The sequence below is a fragment of the Mus pahari genome, chromosome 1, assembly GCF_900095145.1.
Source record: "Mus pahari chromosome 1, PAHARI_EIJ_v1.1, whole genome shotgun sequence".
NCBI classification, from domain to species: domain Eukaryota; kingdom Metazoa; phylum Chordata; class Mammalia; order Rodentia; family Muridae; genus Mus; species Mus pahari.
In genome coordinates, this window is record NC_034590.1 from 88,450,551 (window position 1) to 88,474,518 (window position 23,968).

General features: G+C 47.5%; 1 protein-coding gene across 2 annotated transcripts in view; it reads left to right on the plus strand.

Moving 5' to 3' along the window:
- Window positions 1-23,968, plus strand: part of Vps35l (VPS35 endosomal protein sorting factor like) — a 103,293-nt gene that overhangs the window by 12,022 nt on the left and 67,303 nt on the right. For both annotated transcript variants that reach the window (XM_021192584.2, XM_029546221.1), the window contains exons 6-10: window positions 748-824; window positions 3,010-3,138; window positions 10,001-10,085; window positions 16,402-16,461; window positions 23,089-23,185. In XM_021192584.2, coding sequence (XP_021048243.1) covers window positions 748-824; window positions 3,010-3,138; window positions 10,001-10,085; window positions 16,402-16,461; window positions 23,089-23,185 — 448 coding nt within the window. The remainder of the gene's footprint in view (window positions 1-747; window positions 825-3,009; window positions 3,139-10,000; window positions 10,086-16,401; window positions 16,462-23,088; window positions 23,186-23,968) is intronic.

Consider the following 23,968-nt stretch of genomic DNA (forward strand, 5'->3'; position numbering starts at 1 on the left):
CACACACACACACACACACACACACACCCCGGCACCATGGGCTGGGGTCAATGCTTTCAGCACAGGGCCTTTTGGGGGACATTCGAGTTTCATCCTAAGTGAGTCGCAGGGCCCTCCCGCAGTGTCATCATGGGCAGCGCCTTGAGAACGGGGAAGTGACTCTGAAAGGCTTGGATGACAGCAGGAGTTGGGACAGACCCCCTCGCCCTGTGTCTGGCCTGTGACTTCACATTCATCATCTGCCTCCTGGCTCCTGCCAGTATTGGGGATGGCGTTGATAGCTGGTTGCGGCTGGTTGGAGCAGCTAGGCCTGTTTTCCTGGGAAGACATGTTCTTCCCGCTCTGGGCAGATGAGGAGGTGGGTTGTGGGTAAGTGTAAAGGCCTGGTAATGCCAGGCCATCATGAGTGCATGCCTGAGAGGCCCTTCAAGACAAACAGTGCATGGCAGAGTTCTGCACTGGTCCTTTAGGAACAAGCAGACAGTGGAGTGTGATTTACAAATATCCTACGTGGGGCTTCACCTGTTTGGGACCACCCCACCCACTTTGCTTCTGGGGGCAGCTGCTGGTGGAAAAAACTTCCCCTAGGCCTTGAGCCCATAAGGCAGCTGAAGCTGGTCCACCATTGCAGCGTTCTGAGGTGAATTGTTTCCCGACAAGTTCATGGTGATATGTAATAGGTGTCTCTCATGCTGGGTGTAGGTGCATGAGAAAACTGCATGTGTGACCGATGTCTCTCCCATGTAGGCAGAGCTGGGGCTGCGGCTTCTGCCATGTCAGAGAAGGTTCGGACACGTCTGGAAGAGCTAGATGACTTTGAGGAGGTGAGTAGGCCACTTATTCTTCAGGCCTTCTGCCAAGGGTGGCTGCTCACTGTGCTAGACCTCCTGGGGCCCTGACTGAGTTCAGGGAAAGATGTTGGGGCCTAATGTTCACCTGGTATATAAACTGTTTTTGTTTTTTGTTTTTTGTTTTTGTTTTTTTCTAGAGACCTCTTTTCACTTCGTTTTTTTTTTTTTTAAGATTTATTTATTTATTATATGTAAGTACACGTAGCTGTCTTCAGACACTCCAGAAGAGGGGGCCAGGTCTCATTACTGATGATTGTGAGCCACCATGTGGCTGCTGGGATTTGAACTCAGGACCTTTGGAAGAGCAGATGGGTGCTCTTACCTGCTGAGCCATCTCACCAGCCCCTCTTTTCACTTTGTAATGTAGGAGCAATTCTTCTGTGATCTGGGGACTCTGTCAGCAGTAAAATCCAAGTGGAGTCACCCACAATGAAACAGCTTTGTGTGGCACAAAGACCCTACCTCGAAGCATTGTTTACCCAGGGCCTGTTGAATGTGGCCCACAGGACCCTTGTAAGTGCTTGTGTATGCTTAGAGAAATGGGCTTGTTTTCCAGCTCTTAAAAACTGGCAAGTTTGGAGCTGCACAAGCATGAAGATCTGACTTTGATTCCCAGCATCCATGTAAAAAAGTCTGGTGTGTTTGCCTGCACATATATGCATATGTATATGTTTATGTATATACATACCTTTTGCATACCTGGTGCCCAAAGGAACCAGAGGAGGGCATCGCATCCTCTGGATGTATTGACAGCTGACTGAGCTGCCATGTGGGTGCTGTGAACTGAATCTAGGTTCTCTGTAAGACCAGTGAGTGTTCTTAACTGCTGAGCCATCTCCCTAGCCCCCAAAATTTATGCCAGAGCTTCTAGTACGAAGCTGGGCACACACTAGTCCACAAGCTGTAAGCCCAGGTATCCAGTGCAGATCAGCGCCCGGTCAGGATCTTGGCTTCGTTAGCGGCAGGCTGAGGTGCAGATGCGGCACCGAGTGGCAAAGTGCAGCCAGTGTCCGGCTGTCCTATGTGGAGGACGAGACTTTTCTTTTTTTTTGTTTTGCTCCAACTAAATCATTTAGTTTTCCTTGAAGACATGACTGAAAAACACAACTCTAGAAAAACAAGGCTGAGACAGCATTCTTCGTGTTGCGTAACAAAACCGACCCTTTAGGAGACACGGTCATAATGCCCATGGCGGGTCAAGCTATGGAGATGTGAAATCCATGCATACAAGTTTCATAACTGAAAGAGAGGTAAAAAGCCAAAGGAAAAACTCCAAATAAATGCTGCATATACATGATGTCCCCTTTGCATTGCACGTCAGAAGGGGGGACCAGCAGCAGCTCAGCCCCCCTCAATAAACCAAGGGCAAAACCCTGCAGACGACCTCGGTACCAGACATCAGGGCTTAGCAGTCTCCAGTTGCAGGCCACAGTCCTTGAGGTCGTTTGTACCTGAACGAGCCTTCTCCACCTCCCCCCAGCTCATGGCTGCCCTGCTAGGACTAGAGCGGAGGGCTTTTGTATGACCTTCTCATGTAAATAAACACAATTGGAGGATGGGTGGGGGCCTCTTGTCTACTGGGAAATTATTTTTCAAGCTTGGGCATAAGAAACCTTATACAATTTGCATAAACAGTTAAGAGTAAACGAGATTATTTGGAATAAATGCAAATAACGTATTTTGACAGTGGCAGATTCAGTCGCTACTGAAGACGGTATTTTGGGGGTAAAAAGACATGTCAGGGTTTGCTGTACAAGATTCTGGAAGGCACAGAATGACCCCCAAGTTCAGTCTCTGCGTTTTCATTGTCTCGTGATTCCCTTGTTCAACCAAGCACCAGAGGGGATGTGTAAGCGCTTGAGTACTTAGGGTTTGAACTGCTCTAGAAATTGGTAAAAATCTCAGTTAACCAGGGAGTAAGAAGGGACTGGAAGGTTCTGACAAAGTGCAGTTCTAAATACATGTTTAAATGAACAACAAACAACAACAAAACAAAAAGAAAAAACTTAAAGAAAAAGTGATATAATGCTGTTTTGTTCCAATGCTGCAGCCTCAGCTCGAGATGGAGGAGTGACGTCTGCCGCACGGGAAGGGGTTGCTGTGAGACTTTTCCTTTTCCTCCTGTGCTCGAAGTTCTTTCTGCCTTTTCTGCCTACAGGGGTCCCAGAAGGAGCTGCTGAACCTGACCCAACAGGATTATGTGAACCGCATAGAGGAGCTCAACCAGTCTCTGAAGGATGCCTGGGCCTCGGACCAGAAAGTGAAGGCTCTGAAGATTGTCATCCAGGTCAGGCCGGGAGGTTTTGTGTTCTTTTTCTTTTCTTAAATTTTCTGGTAAAACTACTTAGCTTTTAGAGTCCTCCCTCGGGGTCTTTACCCTCACTCATCGCTTGCAAACTCACAGATGGCCTTTGGGAAGCCGTGATTATGAATCTGTTTTTGTTAGATGACTAATCCTAGGACCACTGTGTACAACTGCACAGGCTGTGCATCCCATGATTCTAGGATCCACTGTTGCCCAAGATGACAGAATTAATGATTCACTCAGTGCTGTGCGGTACACAGGCCTTGGGACAAGTGCTATTATATATGTGATTTGTTTGGGACACTAAGGTTTGGGTAATTGTCTTCCAAGAATCTGAGATTAATGTCTCTGTTACACATTTTAAAGACATAGGAAGATACACTCATGCTGTAAAGAGAAATATGTTCAGCAAATTATCTTGGTGATTGGCTGACGGCTCTTGGAGTCAGTCCTGTAAGGGAAGGTTTGTTTTTTTTTGTTTGTTTTTCTTTTCTAAGATTTATTTATTTGTTTATTTTGGTTTTTCAAGACTGGGTTTCTCTGTGTAGTCCTGGCTGTCCTAGAACTCACCCTGTAGTCCATGCTGGCCTTGAACCCAGAGACGCTCCTGCCTCGTGTGCCAATTCTTCTCACATTTACTTATGCATATGTGTATGTGTCTTTGTGAGAATATACCCTGTGTGTAGGTTCCCATGGGAGCCGGCAGAGGGAGTCAGGCCCTCGGGAGCAGGAGATACAGGCTGATATGGACTGTCGGTTGCTGGTGCTAGGAACTGAACTCAGGTTCTCTGAGAGCAGCCAGTGCTCTTAGCTAGAAGGCTGCCTCTCCGTCTCCAGGAAGAGGTTTTATTTTGTGCTTTTGCCCTGAAGACCCTCCTCTTCTTGGCAAAAAGTATTTCGGTCAGGGGCTGGGTGTGTGGCTGAGTTAGTGGAGTGCGTGCCTCGTGTGCAGGGAGCCCTGGATTTGATCCCCAGCACTGTGTAACCTTGGTGTGCTGGGGTGAGGTTCCAGACTCAGTGGAGGTAGGAAGAGCAAGGTCATCCTCGCCTACATAACCTGCTGGAAGACACCTGTCTCAAAAAAAAAAAAAATAGCAATAGCAACAATAATAACAACATCAACAATGCAAAATAAGAAAAAGGAAACAGTGAGCCAGTGAGGCCTTTGGAGTTAACCTGATGACCTGAGTTGGATCCTCAGAACCCACAGTGGACGGAGAGAACCGACGACCCCCAACGACCCCTGCGTATTGCTGTCCGACCTCTGATGTGTGCCATGGCCCACAGTGGAGTGTTCTTTCTCTCTCACACACACATATACTAAGTAAATACAGGTAAAGAATGAAGAGAAATGAAAGCAGTGCTCAGGTCGTGGTGAAGGGGGAATTCTCACTCACAGCTTTGCTGGTTTTGGATCAGCGTGCCTGAAACAGCCATTTTAGTTCAGAGGGCCGTTTGTCGCAGAGCGTCATTTGTCACTTCTTGTCATGGTAATGGGACATTTCTTTTCTTGATAGAGGTCTGTGCACTTATCTCTTGAAGTGTTTGAAGTTGAATCTGTGTGCCGCAGGGTGGTCTTTCCTGGGGTTTCACGACTCAGGGAAGCTGGGCTAGTTCCCTTTTCCTGTTGTTTATAGAGTAAATACTCCGGGAGAAAAGGCCTGCCATCGCGCCTGCAAACTGAGGGTGCCTTGGAGTTCAGACAGCCGCAGGTGTTTGCACTGTAGAGTGACCGCAGCCTGGAATGTGGGACTCCATTCGAGGTCACCATCTCAGGGGAAGAACCAAGCAGGGTCTGACTACTTACTACCTGCTGGATCCCAAAGTTCTAAACGCTTCTGGAGGTTTCTATGAGGAAATGAAGAAGGCATGGCATATAGCGTATAGGGGAATAAGCAAGGGCTCCTCCTTGGATCTGTGACTCACTCATCTACCTGGAGAGCCTGGGTTCTATCCCAGGACTGACATCCCCAATCAAAGAAATTCTCAGCACATAATTCCTGCATGCTTAAGCCTAGCACAATGACTTTGAGCCTGGCACAGTGGTGAACACAATCTCATCACAGCACTGGAGAGACTGGCTCTGGTGTTAGCCCAAGCTGTACCTTAAGACCCTGCCAGTCAGGCAGTGGTGGCGCACGCCTTTAATCCCGGCATTCAGGAAGCAGAGGCAGGAGGATCTCAGAGTTTGAGGCCAGCCTGTCTACAGAGCAAGTTCCAGGACAGCCAAAGCTACACGGAGAAACCTTGTCTTGAAAAACAAAACAAAATAAAACAAACAAAAAACCTATCTCCCCAAAGAAAGGAAATTCAGTGACTTTTAGTACATTTATAGCGGTAAAAGTATCTTATCTCATACAGTCCAGTTTTCGAACATCTTCATCACTCTAGCTCCCTCCAACCTGACTGGAATCAGAAGCCACCACACTCCTCCCAGAATACCATACCCTGCCTTTGTCTATGTGCCAAAGGAAGGACTTGTTCTGTACTTAAGTTTCACATCTGGCTTCTTTCATTTAGCTAAACATTTTTGAAGTTCGTCTGGACTGTGTCGTGTGTTGAGGCTGAGTTCCTCTGAGTAGTAACCTGTGGCGTATATAACTGCAGTTTGTGTACCTGTGAATAGTGGTTGAGGTCCAGTTGCTTCCATCCTCGGGATGCTGCATATGAGTCTGTGTGGATTTATGCCATCTTCTTGTCTTCTGGTAGATTCCTGGGCACGGCCCTGCTGAGGCAGGTGGTGAGTTTTTTAGAAATTATCAAACTGCTTTTGAAAATGATGGCCTCCTTTATGTTCCCACCAGCAGCGCTAAAGACACCAGTCCCTCCCCAGTGCCCTTGTCCTGTGTGTGTGTGTGTATATATGTGTGTGTGTGTGTGTACCATGTCACGTGTATGGAAGTCACATGACAGCCTTGCATGCCAGTCCTTGCCTTCTGCTTTATTTCTGACAAGTTCTCTTACTGCGCTGTGTTCACATGCCAGGCAAGCCGGCCCATGCTCTGGGCGCTCTTCCTCTGCCTTCAGTCTCGCTGTAGGATCCCTCAGATTTAGGGCATTTGAGCTCAGGCATTACCACTGAGCCATCGTCCCAGCAAACAGCTAGTATTAAATGTCATTGAAAACAAAACAAAACACCCACTGCCATTTCAGTGTTTTTCCGGTAATGGTGATGAGTTTGACTGCAGGTACCTCAGCCGCAGTACCATGGCCGCAGTCAGCCAGTGAACAGCAGTGTGTCGCAACCTCTGCTGCAGGGGAGGCTGAGCCTGGGGGCTGTGCGAGCCCCTCATGTCCAAGCTGTACCCAGCCTACTTCATTAGGATCTCAGTGGAGGAGGCGTTCTTATCACCGATGAGGGTGTTGCATGCTTGCCTTTGGGCATGGCCTTCTCACAGAGCCCTTGTTACAAATACTGCTTCTTTAACACTTGGCTTGAGATTCTTTATCTGCCTGCCTGCCTGCCTGCCTGCGTGTATGTGTGGAGGCCAGAGGTTAGTGTTGGGTGAATATCTTCCTCAGTTACTTTCCCCCCCTTATTTTGAGAGACAGAGTCCCGAATGGAACCTTTCTTTATCTCTCATATTTAGCTACTGTCTGGTTAGCAGGCTCTGCCCACCCAGTGTGGATTGCTGATACATTGTCACCAAGCCTGGCTTTTGACAGGAGTTCTGGGGATCTGAACTCAGGTCCTCATGCTTGCATGCCAAGCACTCTACCCACTGAGCCCTCTCCTCAGCAGCTCCTTGGAGATTCTGTGTTTTTAAAAATTATTTCTTTTACTTTTTAGAATTATATCATTTTCCCTTCCTTTTCTCCCCCTAGACCTTCCCATACACCCCTCCTTGCTGCCTTTCAGACTCATGACCTCTTTTTTTTTTTATTGTTGTTCCATGCATTTACACACACACACACACACACACACACACACACACATAACCATAAGCTGCCCAGTCTGTGTAATGTTACGCCTGTGCACGCCTTCAGGACTGACCATTTGGTACTGGCTAGCCGATTACTGTGTCTTCCTTGGGGCAGGTTATTCTTCCTTAGTTGCCTGTGGTTCTGTGTGAAGGACTGAAGCCCAGTGAGCTTTCTCTTCCCACATTAGCTCATCTCTCGTCTTTATTCAGCTCATGTTTAGTCAGTCAAGCCGGTGAGACTGTGGGTGTCCTCTGGGATTGTCTACTTTTAACACCCCGGTCTCACCAGAAGAGTCTTAGAAAATGGTACCATGACCTTTAAAATGGTACTTTATAAGGTCATTTTACTTTAAGAGGTTCTTACAACTTTAACTTTGGATTTAAAAAAAAAAATGTTTTTTTTTTCCTCATCCTTCCTAAAACACATGTTCATGAGAGCAGCTTGTGGGGGTGGGAGTGGGGTCAGTACACAGCTGTGTGGGACATCCCAGCTGGGTGGAATCTGGAGCCTTGCCCGAGCTGTGTGTGGACAAGGGACCCTGCATGGCAGTGGTGGAGGAGGAGCTGGGAGATGTCATCTTCCTAGGAACCATGGGGTCTGCCTGTAAACAGTCTCTGGGATTGGGGGTCATTGTATTTTTTTTTCTTCTGAGCCCTAAGATCCCCGAGAACCCCTGCGAGCGATTGTTTAAGTTGGGAACTCTCATAAAGGGCTGTGAAGATCACAGAGCAAGACAGCAGGACCTGTAATTCCATATGCATCCAAATGCTGCAATGATACAAGCATCTTTGTTTTCACAGCACATGTCTCCCTGCCCCTGTGAGAGGGTTTCCACGGGTCAGACACTGTTTATGCATAGGCACGTCATACAGAGGAGAAACTTGGCCACTCTCATGGTTTAGATGCTGAGAGCCAGAGCCAGAGTGAAAATACTTGTCCAGGGGACTCAGTTTGCTGGATGTCCTGACCACCACATGCATGCCCTGCTTACCAGAGATGCATGTTTATGGACCTTTTCTTTAATCCAATTCTTTGTCCAGTTTATTTACTTATTTTATTTTTTAAAAAAAGTTTTATTTATTTATTATATGTAAGTACACTGTAGCAGTCTTCAGACACAACAGTAGAGGGCACCAGATCTCATTATGGATGGCTGTGAGCCACTGTGTGGTTGCTGGGATCTGAACTCAGGACCTTTGGAAGAACAGTCAGTGCTCTTAACCGCTGAGCCATCTCTCCAGCCCCCAGTTTATTTTTTATTTGTGAATTAATAAATATGCACGTTTGTGCAGGCATGGACATGCATGCATATGTGGAAGCCGCAGGAAGCCGCCAGCTGTCTTCCCCTGTCTCTTTCTTTCTTTCTTTTTTTTTTGTTTTTTGTTTTTGTTTTTGTTTTTTTGAGACAGGGTTTTTGTGTATAGCCTTGACTGTCCTGGAACTCACTCTGTAGACCAGGCTGGCCTCAAACTCAGAAATCCACCTACCTCTGCCTTCCTCTGGGATTAAAGGTGTGAGCCACCACGCCTGGCTCCCCTGTCACTTTCTACTTTGTTATTATTACTTTTCAAGACAGGGTTTTTCAGCGTAGCCCTGGCTATTCTGGAACTCATTATGTAGGCCAGGTTGGGCTCGAAGTCAGAGATCTCCTAAGTCTCAAACTTGTGGCTTTCTCAGAGGCAAGCTTTCTAGAACGTTCTGTAGGAGGCTCTGTAAGCATCCTGGTTCTTTTTGTCAAAAGCAAGTGGTGGGTCTAGGGAGCAGGCGGACTGTGCAGGAGGAGCAGTTGCCATGCAGATGAGAGGGCTTGCGTCTGTATCCCCAGCACCCGTAAGAAAGCTGGGTGTGGCAGGGGTTTCCTGTAACCCTGGTACTGAGGGGCAGAGCCAGTCAGCCTAACTAAAAGTGATAGATAGCTTCAGGCTCAGGGGGAGACCCTGCCTCAAGGGATGAGGTGGACATCCCTTAGACTTCCATAGGCACACACATAGGTGTACTGCTGCACACACAAACACAAACACACAAAGGAAAAGTACAAGTGTAGGGATGGTTCAGCATTTAAAAGCACTACCTAAAAAAAAGGGGGCTGGTGAGATGGTTCAGTGGGTAAGAGCACTGCCTGCTCTTCCAAAGGTCCTGAGTTCAAATCCCAGCAACCACATGGTGGCTCACAACACCCGTAATAAGATCTGATGCCCTCTTCCGGTGTGCCTGAAGACAGCTACAGTGTACTTATTTATAATAATAAATAAATCTTAAAAAATAAAAATAAAAAAATAAAAGCACTGCCGGGCATGGTGGCACACGCCTTTATTATTTATTTATTTAGTATATGTAAGTACACTGTAGCTGTCTTCAGATACTCCAGAAGAGGGCGTCAGATCTTGTTACAGATGGTTGGGCACATGCCTTTAATCCCAGCACTCGGGAGGCAGAGACAGGCGGATTTCTGAGTTCGAGGCCAGCCTGGTCTACAGAGTGAGTTTTAGGACAGCCAGGACTACACAAGAGAAACCCTGTCTCGAAAAACAAAAAAAATAAAAAATAAATAAAAGCACGGTCTGTTCTTCCAAAGGACGAGAGTTTGAGTCCTAGCATCCACATGATGGTTCACAATCATTTATAACCCAAATTCCAGGGGATCTGCCACCCTTTTCTGACCTCTGGCAGCAGCATGCACATGCACGCACATGCACACACATGCACACACATGCAGACAAAATACCCATCTATACAAAGATCTAAAATAAAGTAAGGAAAGGATTTTCTTGTGCGTGTGCCCTGTGGGAGAGGCTGACACGGGACTGGGCACTCATTGCTGTGCTAACTTGCTTTCAGAGGTCATCAGTTTTTCCTCACTTAGAGGTTCTCCAAGTGAGGCACCCCACAGTGAATGCCTTCTCCTGATCTCTCTTTCTAGTGTTCAAAGCTGCTGTCAGACACGAGCGTTATTCAGTTCTACCCAAGCAAATTTGTCCTCATCACCGACATCCTCGATACATTTGGTAAGTCCCATAGCCATTGAGTGTCTAGAAAATGTATTTGTTTTGTCAGAAAGTAGTGCCAGTGCTGCTTGCGTTGGGTTCTGCTGTCGCGTTAGTCCTTTGGGGTACATCACGAGGGAGAACAGACTGCTCTGTGACATCTTTTTCTCCTGTCTGTAAAGTCAAGTCAAAAGGTTTTGTCTGTAGAATAGCATGCCGTATATATTTATATAAGTATGTAAAAACGTAACAGGTTACATTTTTATTTTGACTGATGCATGGTACTTACCTGTATTTAAAGGGTGCAGTGTGGCATTTCAGCACAGGTGTATGATGTGTGACAGTCAGGATCTTTGGCATGTGTGTCCATTGCCTCAGACATCTGTCACTTCCTTTTGTTGGGAACATTCACAATCCTCTACACTTACCATTTGAAATATTCAGTTAATTGTCGGATGTCTGTGGGCTGGGCACTAGGAGTCTTTCTCCCCCGCCCACTGCATTGGGCGTCTTTACTAAAATCCCAAATGTTTTCTTCTAATCTTCACATAGGCCAGTAGCGTGATGAACGACATAGGCAGGGCAGCAGCTCATGTCCTGGCTAAGCTCAGGTCCCTTGTCACCTCCAGGGCACCTACACTCGCACTGATAGGAACTGTGTGTTTGTCCACATTCTGTCGCTGTATCCAAGTGCTTAGGATAGTCAGTTGATGATGAAGAAAGGTTTACTTGGGCCTGCAACTTTAATTTTTTCAACCCTTTTTTTTCTTTTCTTTCTTTCTTTCTTTTTTTTTTTTTTTTGTTTTTTTTTGAGACAGGGTTTCTCTGTATAGCCCTGGCCGTCCTGGAACTCACTCTGTAGACCAGGCTGGCCTCGAACTCAGAAATCCGCCTGCCTCTGCCTCCTGAATGCTGGGATTAAAGGTGTGTGCCACCATGCCCGGCTTCAACCCTTATTTTAAATAATGGTTCTTAAATGCTTTAACCTCCCTTTTAGCCCATCATCCACCAGAGGTAGTAGAAGAGAAAGGATAAAGGGGAAGTGGACCTGTTTAGAAAGGTTCTTTGGAGCAACTCCCGTCTGTGTTGTCAGGAAATCAGTCGTTCAGTTCACAGGTCAGCAGTGGCACCTCGATCCACTGGCAGACACTTCACGGATACACCAGCCGTCCAGTTCAGTAGGGTCGGGATAGTAAACACGACGGTGGCACGACCTAGCTGAGACAGCCAGGCCTCAGGCTCTGCACAAGTCACCAGGAGGGACCAGCAGGAATGCAGAAGTTCTCAACTGTGCTTCTCTTAAGGAAGTGAAGATCAGTGAAGATATGGAACCCACTAGCATTGTACAGCTAGCTGTACCAGCAAGCCAAGCTCTGCCTCTGTCACTGGCCACTGAGTTCTATTTATACTCCCTCCAAACGTCACATGTCCTCCATGGGTCTTGACTTAGCACGTGCGTCTGTCTCAGCTGACATCACTCTGCCATCAGCCCGAGTCTGAGGAAGTGGCAAGAAGCCGCAGCACCGCACCAGAAGTGTTTTGGTGTGTTTCTCTATGGAGTCCTGACAAAAGGAGCTCAGCTACACAGTGTAATGACATGCCTGTCATTAGGGAAGAATCCTTCACATGTTCTTTCATGTGCTTACTTTAGCATAATATCCTTTCACTTTATGTCCACTTCAGGAAATGTTCCTTCATGAGTCTGCCATAGCCTTTCACCTGTGTCCACTTCAGGAAAACTCTCCTTCATGTGTTTACCCCAGCAAAACACCATCCGACACAACTGACTTTCCAAAGAACCCTTAAGTTTCTACTTCATGGGCCTGCTGTGGCAAGGCAGGAATGTGTGACAGGCAGATCCACTCACTCCATGACCCAGAAGCAGAAGAGGAACAAAGGGCTGGAGCCTCACAGCTGCCTCCAGGGGGAGCTCTAGGTGGCTTAAATACTTGCCTCTATCTTAAAGGGACCACACCTCCCAAGAACAGTGCTGGAGCCCACACCTTTTTTTTTTACAGATGGGCCTTGGGGAAACAGTGAAGGTCGAGCCATAGCAGGAGCACAGCTTCTCTTCCCTGCTCGCTCCCTGCCCTGCAGAGTCTGTCACAGGAACTGGCACTGACATGACACATTCCTTATCTGGACACCTAGGCGTCTTCTGTATGCACTCCTGAAGTTCTCCCTGGGTTGCCCATTTCCCTGTGTCTTCAGTCACCACAGATCCGTCTTTCCTACATGGCAGTCACAGTGTCTCTGAGGTCATTGGGATTACCCTGATCTCATACTTCTTGATCTCTTACAGCTTAGTGGAAAGTTGTAGGCGAAGAAACTAATCTGGAGGCCCAGGGCCCCTTGGCCTGGTGCATAGCAGTAGTTGGTTGAAGCAGAACAGTTTGCCTGGACCAGCAACACTGTGGGCTGTACACACAGTGTAGAGGCATTGGAAGGAACCTACAGATGAGCTTCTGAGAGCTGGAGGTCAGATGGGGGCATTCATGTCTTACCAGAGTCTATGAGCTTACCGCACAGCACGTCTTATCTGTAACCCTTCCAACAGCAAGCCTTCTAGCCGGCTGAAGATCCAAGAGTGGGTTCCACTTTCAGGTACAGCTGGATCTAGGGACTTGGTGTAATTGAGATTTTTTTTTTTTCTGGTACTTTCTCTTGGGGTGACTTCATTCTCAAGATTCTCACATTACTGCTGATGGTCACAGAGTGTGGAAAGGCCTTTGGGTTCTGCCTCACAGGTCTGGCTCAGGTCATGATACCTGGTATTGACATAGGCTGACTTCCAGTGCCTGAGTTGATTGTCCACAAACATGTACCGTTGCTGCCAGAGAAAGAGGAATGGGCATGGTTATGTTGGTGCTTATACATCTCCAGTTTCTATAAAAGGAGAGCCTTGCCTTGTCTGGATACAAATCCTGAGTCCTGTGGCCAGTCTTGCCATGTGCTGTTGTAACAAACCTGCCTCTCCGCTGTCAGCATGATGACCTAGGGTTGGAGCACCTTGCAGTTCAGAACCACAGGGTACATGGCCCGGGCATCTAGAGATGGCATGAACACGGCAGAATATGACGGGCATCTCGGTAGAGGCCATAGGCATAGGTGGGCTGCTGGCTTCCCTGGCTGCTGCCTCTCCTGCAGTTATGTGTTTGAGATTCAGATTTTCTGCCTGTGAAATGGTGCATAGGAGACGCTGAAGTGGAAACTTAAGGGCTCTTTGGAGAGTCAGTTGTGTTGGTTGGTGTTTTGCTGGAGCAAACACACGAAGGAGAGTTTTCCTGAAGTGGACACAGGTGAAAGGCTAAGGCAGCCTCATGAAGGAACTGAAGCAGACACAGGTGAGAGGATGTTCTGCTAACGCAAGCATGTGAAAGGACCCATGGTGAGGAGATCTTTGCTAATGACACACATGTATTGGTCCGCATTACATGTGTTCTTGAGCTCCATTTGTCCGGACTCCATACAGAAACACACCAAAAACCTTGTGGTGTGCTTCCTCGGACTCGGGCTGATTGGCAGAGTGATGTCAGCTGAGACAGATGCATGTGCTGAGGCAAGACCCATGGAGGACACGTGATGTTTGGAGGGAGAATAAACAGAACTCAATGGCCAGTGACGGAGGCTGAGTCGGCTTGCTGGTGGGGTTAGCTGTGCAACATTCGTTGATCTTGCATCTTTGGTGATCTCGGCTTTCCTGAGAGACACAGCCGAGAACTTCTCCTGATGTCCCTGCTGGTCCCAATCCCTCCTGCTGCGACTGGGGCCTGCCTGTCCCTGCTAGGTAGTGCTACCACTGCTGATCCATGTTTGTTATCCTGACTCTACTGGACTGCTGGTGTATCCGTGAAGTGTTTGCAAGTGGATCAAGCTGCCGCTGCTAACCTGTGAACTAAACTGCTGATTTCCAGACAACACAGACGGGAGTTGCTCAAGAACCTTTCTAAACAGGTCCACTTCCCCTGAATCCTTTCTTTCCCACCACCTCTGGTTGGTGGTGGGGTATCAGAGAGGTTAAAGTGTTTAAGAACCATCATTAAAAATAGATTTTGAAAAAGTTAAAAGTTACAAGACACCCTCTCCCAGACTTTCTGGAGAGAACTACCTGAATGGGCGTGTTAGGAGCACAGAACAGCTTTCTCTCCTAAGAGCTGCTGGCAGGACATGGTAAATAATTGTGGGTAGTGCCGGGCACAGAGCTCATGCTCAGAACGTGTTCACTGTCACCACTGTGGTTTTCAGTCATGGTGTCTTCGATGTGTGAGAAACTAGTCAGGAAAAGAATCAAGGCTTGGGGAGGCAGCTCATCAAGTGAGGTTTCCCTGAAGGTGTGAGGACCTGTGCCCAGATCCTCAGGATCCACTTGAAGGATGGGCGGAGCTAACTGTGCACGCACCGCAAGCCCACTGCTGTGGGAGGCACAGGCGGTAAGTCACCGGAGTGTGGTGGCTTCCAGCCTAGCTCCAGGTCTGATGAGAGTCCTAACTCAAAAGAATAAAGGCAGAGAGTCATAGAGGAGACCCAGCATTCTGCTCTCACCTTCCTCTTTGCACATGGACATATGCAGTGCGTGCATATGCCCCTCCACACACATGCATACAGCATGAACTCTAGCCAAGATGATTATTTCCCCAAACAGTGTCTTCTACCTGAACAAAAGAAAACCAACTTATTTGGCCAGAAATGACATAGTTAGCAGCTACTTACGGTGTGAGGTGTATTTCCTGAAGGCTGTTTCTAGAGAGGTGGCAAGCTTTTGTATAGGAAGTAAAGGAGTTTGTAAGAGTCCTTCGGTATGCTGTTCCTTAGCGTGCTCAGGGACAAGCAGTGCCTCTGTCCAGTGTGACCCTGTCTTAGTCAGGGTTTCTATTCCTGCACAAACGTCATGACCAAGAAGCAAGTTGGGGAGGAAAGGGTTTATTTGGCTTACATTTCCATATTGCTGTTGATCACCAAAGGATGCAGGACTGGAACTCAAGCGGGTCAGGGAGCAGGAGCTGATGCAGAAGCCATGGAGGAATGTTCTTTACTGGCTTGCTCAGTCCACTCTCTTATAGAACCCAAGACTACCAGCCCAGAGATGGTACCACCCACAAGTGAACCTCCCCCCTTGATCACTAATTGAGAAAATGCCTTACAGCTGGATCTCATGGAGGCATTTCTCCAACTGAAGCTCCTTTCTCTGTGATAACTCCAGCTGTGTCAAGTTGACACAAAGCTATCCAGTACAGACCCAATAGACTAATAATCCCTGTGGCAGAGATCCCGGGTGATCCCGGGTTCAGAAAACACAAGAAGGAAGAGGCGCTGGGCCGGGGTACTAGCATTGGAGCGCATTCCCTGAGGCTCTCAGAGTCTGCAAGGTGTGTGTGTGTGTGTGTGTGTGTGTGTGTGTGTGTGTGTGTGTATGTGTGTATGTATGAAGGGTGAGGTTCCAAGCTGGGGTTCTCAGCTCGGCTGTACACTGACATCCCTGGGCTCTTACAGTTATTCCCAGATATCTTGGCTGCACCCAGACCACATCTGCGGAAGCCCCTGGGATGGACAGAGACATCACACAGATGGTGATCTTCAGGGGCTCCAGGGGCTATGCCGGCATGCTGGCCTGAGAAGTACTGGTTTAACGGACATTGGTCACCATTTGTAGATACTCCGACAATTAGTGTCTCCCACACCTGAGCACGCACAAGGATTTCCAGCGATGTGGTCCAAAGTCCACATTCTAGTCACATTCCCCAAATCTTTGACTTTCAAAGCTCCAAGATGGGCCCAGGCCTGTGCGTTCCCAAATACCACACTGCTAGAGGCAGTCAGCACCTGAGTGAGAAGAGAAAAAGAACCTGGAACTCAGGCCAGAGCAGCATGAGGTGTCCTCACACTCCACATAAAGTGTCCTGCACTGGACTCAGCTCCAGCCATGCCCAGCTTAGGCCAGCAGATGTACATAAGTGGCCTGTGGTCAGAAGTCAAGTCTGAGATCAGAGAATGAATATCTGACCTGCATCTTGAGGGCCACAACATTCTGTAATTTTTTTTTTTAGCTTAATTACCCTAGGTAAACCCTGTGAATTCATGTGAAAATCAGCTTCCTCTTCAAGGATGTGTCTGCAAGCGTGCCATCTGCTTTTTCCCTTCTCACTAAAAAGCAAAAAAAAAAAAAAAAAAAAAAAAAAAAAAATCCCAAAGTTAAAAGTGTGCGCCACTAGGTGGCAGCATACACTCACGGGTTAATGCCTGCTGCCAGGGGCCATTTTCCTGCTTCTAATTAGTAACATTTATTTAGTGTTTGCTCCTGGGGTGTGTGATGTCAATACCATATGTCTTCTTCTCCTAGGAAAGCTGGTCTATGAGCGCATCTACTCGATGTGTGTGGACAGCCGCGGTGCCTTGCCAGGTAATGTCATGCTTCCTGGGTTTGCTGGCACCAGTCTGCTCAGAACCACAGTTAGATGGTTTTAATCAAGTTGGGATTTATTGAAAATGGATAAGGTTTTTAATTCAATGTGTTGAAAGAAATGTGCTTGAAGTCTGGTTGTCTCAGTCATCCAAAGCCATCAGAAGGTTTGCAAGCAGGCAAGTCATTAGAATGCATGAAAGGGGAGAGGGTGGAGTGAGACCTGGCTGCGCGTCAGCGCTGCTGCTGCTGCTGCTGCTGCTGCTGCTCAGAGCCACACTCCTGTTTCCTATGGGTCTTTCTTTCCAAGAAGCAAATTGCTTAAGTAAAAACTGTGTATGTATGAAAGGAGGTCCGATAAATCAATAGTAGCAGATGCCCCAGCTCCTCAGCCCATACATAAATGATGTTGGCGTTAAATTCATTGCGAATCAATTTTAAGTTCCCAGGAGGTTCTAATGGGACAGGTGGATGATGGACTTGTGTTGTCACGGGAGCGATCGTGACGCTGTGTTCGAATGCAGCATCTTCAGCAACGGCTTCCTTACATTTGCCTGTTTAGCTCACACAAGCTGCAGCAGCTGCCTGGGCTGTGATTTTGTCCCTCTCCCTGGTCCTGGCAGTGGTTCTTGCCCAGGGACCAGGAGACAGTGATAGTGGCAGTGACCCATAGTTTGACCTATTCTCTTCCTTCTTCCCTTCCGCACTCCCTTTTCTCTCCTCCCTCCTCCTCTTTCCCCTCCCTGGCCCTCTTTGTCCATCCACCCACATATCATCCATCTCCCCTCTTAGCCATCCTCTATCCATCTCCTCCATCCACCCCACCATCCGTGTACCTGCCTTCCTGATCCCCCTGCTCCATCCCCATCTGTCTTCTCACTGACCATCCATCCATCTACTCACCTGCCCATTTATCCACCCATCTCCTTAAAACTCTTTGATACAAATGTTTCTCAGAAGGAAACACAGCTGCACACAGCTTTAGATCTATATGAGCCCTTGGAGCTCCCTGGTCTTACCATAGAAGAGCAAGCCCAGTGCAGAAGGGTCAGAGTTGTCCAGTGGCCACCAGCCCCATGTTGCTCTTGAGTACTTGAGATGTGGCTGGCAAGCTGAAATGAGTTTGGAGTATAAAAAGAAAAAGATACTAGGTAGCTCCGTGCAGAGGAACATGCCTGGGATTCAGCAGATGCCACCAGCACCCAGGAGGTGGGGACGGAAGGATTGTGAGTGCAAAGTTAGCTTGGACTTTGTAGTGAAATCCTGTCTGTAAATCCCCAGGGGCTGAGGATACAGCTCAGTGATAGAGAACTTATGTAACATCTCCAGCACTGCAGAAAGGGGAAAGAAAGAAAAAAAGAAATGACAAAAGGCACCGCATTATAAGACTTACTGCACATCAAAAGCCATATAAGCCACTAATAACATTTCAGACTGGTCCCAGGTTAAGCTGGTGCTCCAGATGAACTGGGCCTCAGCATGTTAGTGTAGTTAGCTGGACTTCCTCAGCCTTCTGTGGCTCGTACAGCATTTTCGTGCCTCCGACCCACCCCACCCCTCGCACTGTAGTCAAGTTTTTCGTGTCTCCTTCTGGTAAGTTTAGGAGCTTAGAAAGTCTCGCAGAGGCCAGCCCTGTGGGAAAATCATCTCTGCTGGCCAGGGATCTGGGAAATACACAATTTATTTATTGAATGTACGCTCAGCGTGTGGTTCATGGGCATCAAATCTCAGCCGACTGCCAGAATTAAACTTGTATGTTTTCTTTTGCAACAACAGATTTTTTTTTTTAATGCATGTATTTCTGTGCACTACTTGTGTGCCTGAAGCCCTGTGTGGCCTGGAGAGGGTGGGATCTTCTGGAAGCGCAGTAGTGTGAGCCGTCTCGTGTGGGTGCTGGGAAAGAATTCAAGTGCTTTGCAGGAGCAGCGGGTGCTCTTGATAGCTGAGCTCTCTCCAGCCTCACAAGCAAGGATTTCAAATCCTTTTCTGGGGGGCATTTGGAGAAATAGGCCAACTGTCAAGAGCACTTGCAGAGGATCCAGATGGGGACTCACAACCAGCTATAACTGTAGTTGGCGGGCATCTGGCACCCTCTTCTGACCACCTCAGATGTTCACAGTGCCCACGCACACATGCAAGTAAAATAAATGCATTTATTCCCACTTCCTTGTTGATTGGTTTTTGAGTCAGGGTCTCATAGCCCAGGATTGCTTGAAGTCCCTCTAGCCGAGGATGACCTTGAACTTCTGATTTGTGTGCTTCACCTCCCAGGAACTGGGATCACAGGTGTGGCCCACACCTTTCTGCTGCTTACTTTGGTTCATATGCAGTTGCTTATGAAGAACGAACTTTTGGAAGGAGTCTGGCTAGCGATGGCACCTGTAGTCCTGAAACTCCAGGCTAAGGCAGGATGCAGGCTAACCTGAGCTAACTCATCAGGACTTTGTCTCAAAATAAACATGTTTGTTTGTATGGCCCACCTGACCCTCAGAGTCGTTTGACTTTCTGTCTACTACGGCCATTTTCCCAAACAACATGTTAGGCCCAAATAAGGAAAAATCACTAACTGGTCTTACCCAAACTCAAGTACAACCTCAAAGGTCGTTTTCCTCATTTGAATATAGTAGTTAGCAATTTTAACTTGAATTTTTTGCTTTAGCTGAGAGCAGTACAGATCAGGGTCTGTTTGGTTTTTTTTTGGGGGGGGGCAGGTTTGCTCTGTTGCCCAGGCTAGCCCAGGCTTTTGTTTTCTTGCAGTTGGTTTGGTCATTATGTTTTCCTTTCCCTTAACATCTTCCCTTGATACTTTTCTCTGGTACTGAGAGCCCAGAAGGGAGAGGACAGACTTTGTCCACAGTCGTCAGGGGACTGAGGAATGACTCTTAACTGGAATTAGGAGGAAAGCTTTGAATTTCTCTGCAGAATTCTGCCTGGAGAGTTATGTGGGGGAGGAAGCTGGTGACGTTTGCAGTCATTCTTTCCGTCTGAATCAGTTCCCGGACTGGAGGTTCTAATTCTTGAGCTCTTCGCCCTCAGGAGTTTGAACTGTGGGTTAGCTCTCCTGAGTTTGGAGAATGCTAGGACATCGTAGGGTTATGCCAAGTACACACCAGGCCAGGCCCGGTGGCTCACACCGTAATCCCAGCACTCAGGAGGATCATGGATTCTGGGCTAGCTTGCACTACATGGTGAAAGACTGGCTCTTGTTTTTTTTTTTTTTTTAAAAAAAAAGAGAGAGAGAGAAAGAAGAAGGGGGATGAGGAGGAGGAGAGAGAAGAGGAGGAAGAGGAGAGAGAGAAAAAAGAGGAAAAACTGAAGAAAAGTAGTACATGTTACTATGTGTAGTCACCCCTCCCCCCACTTCTTTAAGCAGGTTTGACATTTATTTATTATGTGAAGGAGACGAGGCACACACATGCTACCATTACTGCCAGGTAGCAGTTGGAAGGCAGGGAAGATGTTGGGTGTGGCAGGTGGCAGCAGAGGAATCTGGACCACAACAAACAGAGAGGAGCAGACAGAATCAGCAGTAGAAGATGGACGTGAGGAGACGCACCAAGAACAGGCACCCGGATAGAGCGGCCCTCTGCCTTCTACTAATGTAAGGCTGGCCAGCTTGAAGAAAGTTATACAACGGTTGTGTAAACATGTCCACTGAACTTAGCCCACCAGGGGGGATCCTGGTGGCAAGGGAGGTTGCCCTCGAGGCCTTTTTTCTGTGTTGTAAGGCTTTTGACAGGACGGTAAGCAGAAGCCAGCCATCTTGGAAGCTCACCATCTTCATTACCTCTCCCTCTCCGTCTTCCTGTTAAGGACTCTGTCTGTCTAACCCTTCCTCCCACACCGCAGCAGCAAGCATGCGAAGGTTACAGGATAACTTCTAAGAGTCAGTTTTCTCCTTCCACTGTGTGAGGTCCAGGGATTGAACTCAGGCCATCAGCCATCTCATTGTCCCCCCTCTCCCTTCTGAGTCCACTGTGTGTGTATGTATATGTAGGCATGTGTATATGTGTACACACACACACACACACACACAAACGCATATAAAATGAAGCCACACACCCTGAATGTTAAATCATTTTGTTTCCTAGTTGGGAGGCATCCTAGCACTTGACTGTTGTGGATCTTGCCTCATCATTTCAGCAACCCTATCTTTGGATGACTTGAGTCCCCAGGGCTGACTTGAGTCACATCGGGATGGTGGGGACTTTAGTCAGAATGGCAACGAAAGAAAATTAGACTGATTGGTCTCTTTCCTTCTTCTAAAACATCTGTAAAAGTTCAGAGTTGAAAAAGAAAGTATTTACAAGAAAGAAAAGGAATGGGGGAACCCCTCTGTTATGTGGAAAAGGAATGTGGGGGGCTCTCTTATGTGGAATGCTCTTCTGGATTGGTTTCCAAATCCTGGATCCCTTCCCCACATTGCAGTTGCAGTGCTAACGTATGAAGTAGTCCCGTCCATGCCTCTCCTCTGCCCAGAGCCCTCAGGGCATTGCCTCTGCACTTAGGAAAGCCCTCGGGAGCTCGCTCTGTGCCCGCCTGGCCAGCAGAGCAGGCTGCTCCTCCCTGCCAGCTCGTCACAAGGCTGCTCTCAGGGCCTTTGCTCTCAGGGCCTTTGCATGTGTGTCCCTTTCTAGATGACATTGCCTTTCCATCTAAGTGTGGTGGCTTCTCTTTGTGACTCGGGGTGTAGCTCAGTGCCACCTGTGCACAGATCTTTCCTGATTCCTCTATCTAGTCCTCCACTCTCTGTACACCTGTCCATTCCTCTCTTCCCAGGTTCTCATTACCTGCTATCTTATTGCTTTACCTGGTTACTGTTTCCTGTTAGTTGTCTCCACCACTGGCAAGCTTCCTGAGGGCAGCGTCTGCCCTGTGCACTGTCTGAAAGCTCATACACTATTTGTTGTTGGCTTCTAAAGGCCTTTCTGGTGAGCAAATGAAGTATAGGAATCTGTTGTTTAGTACTGTTTAGTTCTCTATGCAGTGTTAAAGTCTTGTATAACATAGTCCATTTCTTAATTCTTTCTTGACCTGGAAGTAGTGTCTGTCATTGTGTGAGATTGCTGTGTGTGTGTGTGTGTGTGTGTGTGCACATGTATGTTTTTATGTGTATATATCTTATGGATATGTATGTGTGTGTCTATGTATATGTGTATGTACATATGTGTATATGTATTTCATGCATATATGTGTATGTGCATGTGTATATGTATGTATGTTTGTACATATGTGTATGTACATGTGTGTATAGTATTGTGTATTTTGTGTGTATATGTGTATATTTGTATGTATGTATTTATGTTTGTGTGTCTCTCTGTGTGTATGTGTACAGATGTATACTTGTGTATCTTGTGTATATGTGTGTTTGTGTATATGTGTATGTGTGTATATATGTCTCTGTATGTATCTGTGTTTTTCATATGAGCTGTAAGGTTTCAGCCTTTGTGTGTCAGTGTGGCCTTGAGCTTGCAATTCTCCTGTCTTAGCCTTCCACTCCTTATGAAAATGTATGCCATGTCCAAAGCTGTGAGGAGTGACTTTATGGTATCGATAACAAAGACTATATATCAAGGTTAGGGCTGGCTGCAGAGCCAGACCATTCAAAATACTACCAAGGAAGATAAAGCTGGTGGCAATGCCAAGAATCTCGATTCTGGCTATTTTAATATGGTCCTGGGTCAATGTAGCTGCAGAGATTCCAGCTTTCATATCTGTTCTCAAGTCAGACAGGAGGGATCAGAGCAGGACAAATACCTCCTCTTGAAGATGCTTCACAGAAATTGCACCTTTGTTTGTGTTCTGGGGCCCAAACTCAGTCGTCAGATGATTATACCTAGCTGCTCGAATGGCCGAGTGGCCAGCTGAGAAATCAGAGTTGTATTATTAAAGAGAAAAGGAGCAGATACTGGAATACACTGGCAGTGTGACCACAGGGGATTGGAGTGTTGGAGCAGGGTTGAGGTGGCCGCTTGGCTCAGGCTCAGGCCTCAACTTACCTTCCACTTTGGCTCTTTATGGTGAAAGTGCTGTTCATACTTCCTGTTGTGAGACCAGGTGCCGAGGCATCTGTGGTTCATCAGCTGTTGCTGCAGTGACTGCTCCTCACACCAAGGAACCCCGGGTCAGCAACATGTGGTGGCAAAGAACGCAGGCCGCAGAGCTGGGCTACCCTGGCTTATATTCATGCTCTAATCGGCTTCCTGGGTGTCCTGAGCAAGTCACTGAACTTCTCTGTTTTCCCAACTCTGGAAGCAGATGGAGAGCTCCTGAGCGGGTATATGATCAGCTAATGTTGCTGAAACAGCGCACAGTGCTGGGGTCTTCCAAAGTGTGTGTGTGTGTGTGTGTGTGTGTGTGTGTGTGTGTGTGAGCTGGCCTTTTCTGCTGCTGTTTTAGTAAGGCCTGGAGAGACTCTACCTCATTCTCTGCCCCTGGACTTGCAGCAGCTATAAAGATCCAGGAACAGGCCAGCTGTGATGGCACACACCTTTAAGCCCGCTGCTTGAGGCAGGCAGATTTCCGTGAGTTCCAGGGCAGCTAAGGCTACATAGTTGGACTAGCTTAAAGAAAAAAAAAAAAGCCAGAGTTTGGGAAACAATACCAACCAACCATTTTGCGTTGCAGATCATTTCTCTCCAGAGAACGTGAATGACACTGCCAAGGAGACATGCCTGAATTGGTTTTTCAAGATCGCTTCCATCCGGGAACTCATTCCAAGATTGTATCCTTTTCTCATCCTATTTTATTTTAATGGTGGTCAGGAAGAGTAGTGCTGGTGACGTGGTGACAGCTGTCACGAGATGGTCTGGAGTGCTGGTGACGGCAGCCCCGGGATGGGCTGCCCTAAAGTTTCCAGTGACACCTGCTTCTGTGTGGTCGGCAGCTACACTAGAGAGAGATCCTTACTTGGGATCTCACTCCTTCCCGGTGGCTCTCCTGTTTGTCACTTTGGTTATGATGCATGAATCAGGCTTTTGTTCCTTTGAAGAACATTCAAATGTTATCTTGATTAAGGTGCCTCGTTTCAGGAAAGATTTATTTTGTTTTTAGCTCTGTGTGTGTGTGTGTGTGCGCGCGCACACACACCCTCAGAGGCCAGAGGCATTATATCTCCTGGAGCTGTGAGCCACCCTGAGGATGCTGGGAACCTGATTCTTCGTCTTGGTGGCAACCTCACAAACCATCTCAAGGGTGCAGGTCCTGCTCTGATGCATCAGTACCTAGTACTGAAGTGTGGAGACTTTGAGCCACACACACAGCACCTCAGTTACCTCAGGTCCGCACCCCCTGGGACTTTGATGTGAAGGCTGAGAACTTGTTTTAAATTTCAGCACAGAGCCATGAACCAACAGGCAGCATTTTCCAGAACTTAAATTTAAGTGTGGAGCTTGGAGAACCCTGTAGAGAACCCGGCAGCCTCCAGCTCAGTTCTCTCTATTGTCAGGGACCATCATGGCATCCTTGTGCCTAAAACTTACTTAAGTGTTTCTGCTTCTCTTTTGGA